This window comes from Carlito syrichta, unplaced genomic scaffold (assembly GCF_000164805.1).
Source record: "Carlito syrichta isolate Samal-C Ts95f unplaced genomic scaffold, Tarsius_syrichta-2.0.1 Scaffold309739, whole genome shotgun sequence".
In the NCBI taxonomy this organism is placed as follows: Eukaryota; Metazoa; Chordata; class Mammalia; order Primates; family Tarsiidae; genus Carlito; species Carlito syrichta.
The window spans coordinates 78,239-87,459 of NW_007253835.1; the positions used below are offsets into that span (position 1 = coordinate 78,239).

The 9,221-nt window shown below is 45.9% G+C and overlaps 1 protein-coding gene across 1 annotated transcript in view; it reads right to left on the bottom strand.

Annotated features, from left to right (window-relative positions):
* The window catches only part of RFWD3 (ring finger and WD repeat domain 3), a 46,886-nt gene that overhangs the window by 1,929 nt on the left and 35,736 nt on the right, over positions 1-9,221 (bottom strand). Inside the window, exons 11-13 of the mRNA XM_008067728.2 lie at positions 8,037-8,213; positions 4,681-4,895; positions 2,096-2,307 (exon numbers count right to left, since the gene is read on the bottom strand). Of these exons, the coding sequence (XP_008065919.1) occupies positions 2,096-2,307; positions 4,681-4,895; positions 8,037-8,213 (604 nt within the window). The remainder of the gene's footprint in view (positions 1-2,095; positions 2,308-4,680; positions 4,896-8,036; positions 8,214-9,221) is intronic.

The window sequence follows — 9,221 nt, forward strand, 5'->3', positions numbered from 1 at the left end:
CAGTGGCCGCTCCCGGCCACCGCAGGCTCGACCTGCTGGGCTCCGGCGATCCTTCCGCCTTAGCCTTCTGAGTAGCTGGAACTACAGGCGCGCACTACCACACCCGGCTAGTTTTTGATTTCTTGTAGAGATGAGGTCTCGCCAAGTTTCCCAGGTGGGTCTCGAACCCGTGGGCTCAGGCAATCCACTTACCTCAGCCTCCCGAAGCGCTGGGATTACAGGTTGAGCCACCGGGCCGGGCTGATATCTCTTTTTTTATGTTCAGTTTGTTTGATTCAAGATCCAGGAAGGTCTACATACGTTTGGTGGTTACAAATTTTAATTAAGTCTCTTTTAATCTAGAGCAGACACAACCTTCCCACCTTTTTTTCTTCTGCCAGTGACTGGTAGAAGCTGGATTAGCTGTCCTACAGAACGCTCACAACCCGCACTTGTCTATTTGCTTTCTGTGCTATTATTAAACTTGTTTCTTTACTCTCTGCAATTTTTTCTTTCTTTCTTTTTTTTGAGTTGGAGTCTCACTCTGTTGCCCAGTTTGGAAGCACAGTGGCATACTCACAGTTCAGGTGATCCTTTCACCTCAGCCTTCCAAGTAGCTGGAACTACAGACACATGCCACCATGCCCGACTAATTTTTTGATTTATTGTAGAGATGAGGTCTTGCCAACTTGTCCAGGCTGGTCGTGAACCTGTGGGCTCAGGTAATCCTCTGAACTTGGCCTCCCAAAGTGCTGGGATTATAAACGCCTGGCCCCTTACAACTTCAGTAAATGAAAGTTAGCACATCTCATAGGAGGCACTGTGTGCTTCATGTTGCCTTACATTAAAAAGACGTATTATTTCTTGTTAATCCACTTATAGTGATGCTAAAAATCGATCAACATATTCAGGTGGTGACAGGCTGAACCCTAACCTGTAAAATTCCTCAACCTTTCATCCGTTGCCTTCATCCTAAATTAAGCTGATGCATGGATCAAATATTTTTGGGAGGCTTCAGTAGTGCTTTTTTTTCTTTCTTTTTTTTAATTTAAAAGATTCACAATTTTACCCCTGGATCACTATGGCTCATGGTTGTTATAAAGAATGAGGCAGCCGGGCATGGTGGCTCACACCTATAATCCCAGCACTTTGGGAGGCCGAGGAAAGAGGACTGCCTGAGCCCAGCCTGGGAAGTGTGGCAAGGCCTTGTCTCTGCAGTAAGTCAAAAAATTAGCTGGGCGTGACATCATACTTAGGAGGCTGAAGTGGAAGAATCGCCTGAGCCCAGCAGGCCGAGGCTGCAGTGGCCATGAGCATGCCACAGCACTCTAGCCTGGGTGACAGAGTGAGGCTCCCACTCACAAAAAAAGAAAAAAAGAGGTCAATGTACACATATAAAATGAAAAGATATCTAAGATAAGAATTTAAATAGGAGAAGAACAAAGTATAGAACTGTACATAAAGTATGATTCATGTAAACCAAGCAACCGCAGGTACACACATATGCAGATATGTGGGATTATGATGCAGAACTTTGGTTTTTTGCTTTACATACTTCTATATAGAAATGTTTAGGCTTTCCTTTACCAACTTTTTTTTTTTTTTTTTTAGTCAGAGTCTGGCTCAATTTTTTTTTTTGTGAGTCGGAGTCTCACTCTGTCACCCAGACTAGAGTGCAGTGGCACGCTCCTGGCCACCGCAGCCTTGACCTGCTGGGCTCCGGTGATCCTTCCGCCTCAGCCTTCCAAGCAGCTGAACTACAGGCGTGCGCTACCACGCCTAGCTAATTTTTGATTTGTTGTAGAGATGAGGTCTCGCCAAGTTGCCCGGGTGGGTCTCGAACCCATGGGGTCAGGCAATTCACTCACCTTGGCCTCCCAAAGCACGGGATTACAGGCTGAGCCACCGAGCTCGGCCAATTTTTAAAATTTATGGTAGAGACGAGGTCTCACCAAGTTGCCCAGACTGATCTCAAACCCCTAGGCTCAGGCAATCCACTCACCTCGGCCTCCCAAAGTGCTGGGGTTATAGGCATGAGCCACCGTGCCCGGCCCTTTACCAAAACATTTTAAACAAAACTACTTTCTATAGAAAATAAAATTTAAAAACGGCTTACCAAGGCAGAATTTGATGCTTCATCTCCAGTACACACCAGGATGTTGCCATCATTCTCTGGGCTTTGGAAAAGGGCACTTTTGGTCAATAACTTACAAGTGGGTCCCCCAGGAAATGTTTGTACAGAATGGCAGGAGCAGACTGGATTTCTGGTGTCATCCAGCCTGTAAGACAGCTCCATCAGCACACTTCGCATGGTGTTGTGGTTTTTATCTAGGGGAGAGAGAAATCAGTGCTGCACCATGGGGATGCTACAAAAGTACATTAACCAAGTACTTGAACTTTAGACACTTACAACATAGTTCGATAGAAAAGTCTTAAGTGTATTAAGCCATCAAGAAATAGCTACAGGCCAGGTGCAATGGCTCACACCTATAACCCTAGCACTTTGGGAAGCCAAGGTAGGAGAAGTGCTTGATTCCAGGAGCCTGAGACCAGCCTAGGCAACATAGCAAAACCTCATCTCTACAAAAAAAAAAAAAAATCAAATAACTAGGCATGGTGGCACATGCCTGTAACCCCAGCGACTTGGGAGGTTGAGGCAGAAAAATCACTTGAACCCATGAGATCAAAGCTGTGGTGAGTCGTGACTGTGTCACTGTCTGTCTCTGACCACCCCCCAAAGCTACAAAACACAATAACAAGAGAAAAATAATACAAAACAAATGGAATTCAGAACCTAGGGTAGGATAAAGCAAGTTATCTGCAATAGGCTTTTGCCTACAAGAGACAATTCTGAGAATGAGTTATCCATTTTAGTAAAATCACCGTCTCTTGCCAGAGCTCTGCGGAAATTTCTTTTTCTTTTTCAAGTTGGAGCCTTACTCTGTCACCCAGACTGGAGTGCAGTGGTCACTCCTGGCTACCGCAGCCTCGACCTACTGGGCTCCAGCAATCCTTCCGCCTCAGCCTTCCAAGTAGCTAGAACTACAGGCACGCGCTACCACACCCGGCTAAATTTTTTATTTCTTGTAGAGACGAGGTCTCGCCAAGTTGCCCAGGCGGGTCTTGAACCCACGGGCTCAGGCAATTCATTCACCTCAGCCTCCCAAGGCGCGGGATTACAGCCTGAGCCACCGAGCCCAGCTGGAAATTTATTTTTCAAGAGTTCTGAGTAAAAGGTTTTTTTCCTTCTCCAGTGAGAACCTCATTAGCCCCCGGGACCACACATTTTTATAACATGAAAGCATGTTATTACAGAAAGGGAAACACATATTTGAGGTTCTGCTGATAGGCAAACAAAAGGTGGAGAACAAAATGGAACCTCCAGCTTTCTACACAAGTCATAGCCTTGGGAGACAGCAGGGCTGTGGGATGACAAACAGCCAAGAGGGTCAGAAGAGCTAGCTGACACAGTCTCACAGCTAAAACAAACCAAAACAATCACATCTACTCACAACTAGCAGTGTGGGCACTTAATGATTAACTCTGATCAAACATCTGCCTATTACAAATTTGCTACAGCTGCTACCTCGGCATCCACTTTTAGGTCTGACTTAAGTTGTTTTTATTCAAAACCTTTGGCTTAGTTAAAGCTTCCCCTCCCCAAGTCGTGGCTTGGAACACAGCCCACTTGTTCTTCATTTTCCCATATCACCCGTGCTCCCCCCACAGCTGAGTATGCATATCTCGGACGACTCCCCTTTATTCCCATTGGCCCTTTGAAGTATGTTGCCTTCTTCTCTCTGTAAGTAATAAAGTACTTCTGTCACATCACGTTTTTGTTGAATTGCCTCCTTTTTTGTGCGTCTCACCTGACCGACACATCTGAACCTAAGTTCTTTCCTGGTTGGGGCTTTCCTAGAGGGTGGCTATCTTGGTAGGAAGAAACCGGACACAGGTCAGACAAGAACCACAAGGGTACCTGCCAGTATAAGCATATTTCCTGTGAGAGGGACATCTAGTCATGGGCTAGACACTTAGAATTAGGCCATCTGCCAGGGTAAAGAAATACCCTGTGAAAGGCATACTGTAAACACCCAAGACCACTTGGAACCCTGCCAGGGGCTAGAGTTTACAGCAATTTTCCTGGGAGAGACTTTAAGACCAAATTAGAAAGAAAAAAGATGCCTTTTAGGCTAGAAAGAACTTGTGAATTAAGCACCATCATCTGTCAGGCATTCCACCTCTGGTTCTGGAGGCAGTGACAGTCAGCTGGCCAGGCCCATACGATGTGGTTGTCCATTTTCCCTTATTTACATTTGTTGGCTCCAAATAAGAAAAAATAGTTAATATCATCATCTGGGCACTTCATGGCTGCCTTCATCTGGGTCTTTCTCTTAGGTGAAATGAGGGGCAGGCAGAAGACATGAAATTGATGTGAAGATGGTTCAATAGCCCCAAGAGCTGGCCTCCACACTGCATCATTGTTTTAAGTTGCAGGGGTTCCTAAGTGGCTACCTCACATGCAGGAGAACCTGGCATCATCATCCTCACTGTAGTAGCAAGAGCTACAACACATTCTACTGGAATGTAAAGTGTACCACGGATACCCAAAGGGTGGGATCAAGCTCTCTTTCCTTCCCCTCTATCAATCTGGTCCTAAACAAACAGCAGGAGGTCCCATGAGGACACTCCAACACTCACCAGGCCTATAAGTCACAAGACAGTGCCGGGTGCTGCTCTCCGTCTGAAAGTCTATGCAGCCCCCTGGCTCCAATGGCAGCACATGAGGCCAATGAGAAAAGTCCATTTTCAGTTCCCAAAAAGTCGCATCCTCCAAGGTTCCAGCCAAAACCCCACCATATGGAAATGCAGCTGAGGCAGCTCTGGGTATGTATGACAGGGATACGAGTGGGCATCTGAAGAGAAAGAAAGAAAAAAAACTATGTCTCACATTCTAAAACTTGGACAGCTCCAGACCCCACTACCAGGAGCCCTCAAGGACATTCCTACCTCTACAGAAGAGGTTAAACACATGTGGGTCACTATCTTCTGACATCTGACCAAAATCATCACCCCTCTCTGCAGAAATTAAAAAGCATACATACAATATTCTGCATCTAATTTCAGGGGAGACAGCAGACGCTACAGAAGGTATTTTTTAAAGTGGACCTGGAAATTTAATGGATATAAGATCATAATAAGCCGGGCTTGGTGGCTCAGCCTGTAATCCCACGACTTTGGGAGGCTGAGGTGAGTGGATTGCCTGAGCCCGTGGGTTCGAGACTAGCCTGGGCAACTTGGCGAGACCTCATCTCTACAATAAATAAAAAATTAGCTGGGCGTGGTAGAGCGTGCCTGTAGTTCCAGCTACTCGGAAGGCTGAGGCTGAAGGATTGCCGGAGCCCAGCAGGTCGAGGTTGCGGTGGCCGGGAGCAGCCACTGCACTCTGGTCTGGGCGACAAAGTGAGACTTCGACTCAAAAAAAAAAAAATCGCAGTAATTAGGAAGCTTTGCTGGTGTGGAGCTCCTGGAAATAGGGTAAGCCACTGACACAAGAAAAGTAAAAAAAAATGGCCAGGTGTAGTGGCTCAGCACTTTGGGAGGCCGAGGTGAGAGGATAGCCTGAGCCCACGGGTTAGAGACCAGTCTGGGCAACTTGGTAAGACCTCATCTCTACAATAAATCAAAAAATTAGCCCTGTGTGGTAGCACATGCCTGTAATTCCAGCTACTTGGAAGGCTGAGGCAGAAGGATCACCTGAGTCCAGCAGGTCGGGGCTGCGGTGGCCGTGAGCACGCCACTGCACTCCAGTCTGGGCTATAGAGTGAGACTCCAATGCAAAAAAAAAATTTAAAAAATGAAGCACACATACATATATATATATATATTAAAATAAAGACCCAAGCTAAGCCGGGCTCGGTGGCTCAGTCTATAATCCCGCGCCTTTGGGAGGCTGAGGTGAGTGGATTGCCTGAGCCCACGGGTTTGAGACCCGCCTGGGCAGGCGAGACCTCATCTCTACAATAAAATCAAACAATTAGCTGGGCGTGGTAGCACATTTCTGTAATTCCGGCTACTCGGAAGGCTGAGGCGGAAGGATTGCCGGAGCCCAACAGGCGAGGCTGCGGTGGCCGGGAGCGGCCACTGCACTCCAGTCTGGGCGGCAGAGTGAGACTCCAACTCAAAAAAAAAAAAAAAAGACCCAAGCTATAGTTCATAGATTCTGCAATTAAAATACAGCTAAAAGCAACTACATTTTAATTCAGAAAAAGGACAGCTTCCTTAGATTTTCTAAATTTCTTTCTGCAATATGACTAGGACTAAGATGCCAAGAATCCTCTCAGAACTATCAGCCTGCAAAATATGTTCCTATGACCTTGTTTCTGCTGAAGTTGTCAAAGCAACTCTGTTACCTGTTTTATTTCATTTTCCCTGTCACATAAAGGTAGCCAAAGTAAACAAAACCAAAAATGAATAATACATAAAAATATTCTTTCCTTGCTATTTTTTTTTTTTTGAGTTGGAGTCTCACTCTGTCGCCCAGACTGGAGTGCAGTGGCCGCTCCCGGCCACCACAGCCTCGACCTGCTGGGCTCCAGCGATCCTTCCGCCTCAGCCTTCCGAGTAGCTGGAATTACAGGCATGCGCTACCATGCCCGGCTGATTTTTTTATTTATTGTAGAGATGAGGTCTCGCTGCCCAGGCGGGTCTCGAACCCACGGGCTCAGGCAATCCACTCACCTCAGCCTCCCAAAGGCGCGGGATTACAGGCTGAGCCACCGAGCCCGGCTCTTTCCTTCTTATTTTTAAACTTGTCGTATTTTATCGTCTACTCTACATGGGTCCCTCTGTATTAATAGAAATTACTTTGTTTGCTTGGATTTCACAGCAATCATCTTCATGCCCATCCCATCAGGACCATACCACTGAAATATGATCTACCCCACTCAAATGAAAAAATTCCAAAGTGCTGAGGCTAGTTTGGTAAAGGTTTATTACTGTAGTGATACCTTTATGTTTAGATTCCCCTGCTCCTTTCAATATATATTCAAACTGGAAATGAACATTCTCACTTTTTTTTTTTTGAGTTGGAGTCTCACTCTGTCACTCAGACTGGAGTGCAGTGGCCGCTCCTGGCCACCGCAGCCTCAACCTGCTGGGCTCCGGCGATCCTTCTGCCTCAGCCTTCCAAGTAGCTGTAACTACAGGCACGCACTACCACGCCCGGCTGATTTTTGATTTTTATTGTAGAGATGAGGTCTCGTCAAGTTGCCCAGGCGGGTCTCAAATCCGCGGGCTCAGGCAATTTACTCACCTTAGCCTCCCAAGGCGCGAGATTACAGGCTGAGCCACCGAGCCCGGCTGAACATTCTCTCTTAAGATACTTTTCATCTTGGCCAGGTCAGACCCCACTACTATTTTGAGAACTTTATACCTTCTGGATAGTCCAAACAGTGCTCAACACATTCTGAGAAGACACAATGGTGCTGGTAGCCATTCACTCTCAGAACTTGGGCCGACTTTACAAACTCCCAATCCCATAACTGGATTATAAGTGATGATGATGATAATAATAATAAGATAATAATAATATAATATCCTCAAACTAAGTTGGTTTAGTTTTGGATTAGTGACGTTTTAAATAGCTTTTTATCAGGCTACTTTTTATTGATATCTTCCTATGTGCTAGAAATGTGGCTATTGAAGCAAATCTATGTTAACCAGATTTTACACATGAAGCTCACAACAGGCCAAGAAAAATAACAAAGGTCACACAGTTCCAAAGTAGTGGAGCTGGGTTCCGAACACAGATCTCACTCTAATTTACCATGTTAGACTTCAAAGACCTAGCTATAACTTGGTATCAGTGCTTTCTATCATGTAAAAATGAACACAAACTCTAAGGATTTCACTGAGTCTGAAGCGAGATCAGTAGATCTTAGAGAGCTGTTCTTTGAGAGGATTTCTGAGCAACTGTGGAACACCTCCTGAAGAGATTTATATAACAATCCAAGAGAAAGTTGCTACCTCCAGGAAAAAGGTGACTGGTTCCTTACCTGGCTTTCTGAGGGACCAACTCCTGGACATGACTGTTTGTGTTTCGCAAGTCATACACCAGAATTGAACCATTGGCCAGTCCAGCATATATATAATTATTCTCATCAAGACACCAGCAACAACTCCAGACAGGACGTCCGGCATTGTAGGTCTGGACCACAGTATTTGTCTCTAGGCTGTGAAGCATTAAGAAAACCAAATATATGACAAAGATATAAAGATTATCATTTAAGTGAATAATAATCCTTACTGAGAAAACACCCACACACCAAAACTATGTGAATTCCTGACTTCCTCTAAGCACTGCCCAGATAACCCTTTTAAAATCTAAAACATTTGTTTTGGGAGCCACAAGTTTTCTTCTTGAGCTGTAAGGAAGTAAAATAATACGTTAAACGGAGATATGAACAGAATACTCCTGTTACCTTCCCCACAGTTACTTATCACACAGGAATTAATATACAATGTTGGTAAATTAGAAAATACATTTAAGAAAAATAAATTAAGCCGGGCTCGGTGGCTCAGCCTGTAATCCCATGCCTTTGGGAGGCTGAGGTGAGTGGATTGCCTGAGCCCGCGGGTTCGAGACCCGCCTGGGGCAACTTGGCGAGACCTCATCTCTACAATAAATCAAAATTAGCTGAGCGTGGTAGCGCGCGCCTGTAGTTCCAGCTACTTGGAAGGCTTAGGCAGAAGGATCACCGGAGCCCAGCAGGTCGAGCAGGTGCATTGTTGTCCCTGCCGAAGTATAGTGGTGTAATCACAGCTCACTGTAACCTCAAATTCCTGAGCTCGAGTGATCCTCCTGCCTCAGACTCCCAAGTAGCTAGGACTACAAGCAGGTGCCACCATGCCCTGTTAATTCTTTTTTTTTTTCTTTTGAGTCAGAGCCTCACTCTGTCACCCAGGCTGCAGTGCAGTAGCAGGCTTATGGCCACTGCAGCCTTAGCCCACTAGGCTCAGGCGATCCTTCTGCCTCAGTCTTCCAAATAGATGGAACTACAGGCACTCACCACCATGCCCAGCTAGTTTTTTTAATTTACTGTAGAGATGAATTCTCACCAAGTTGCCCAGATTGGTCTGGAACCCCTGGGCAATCTTCTCGTCTCTGCCTTCAAAAGTCCTGGGATGGCCGGGTTTGGTGGCTCAGCCTGTAATCCCGCGTCTTTGGGAGGCTGAGGTGA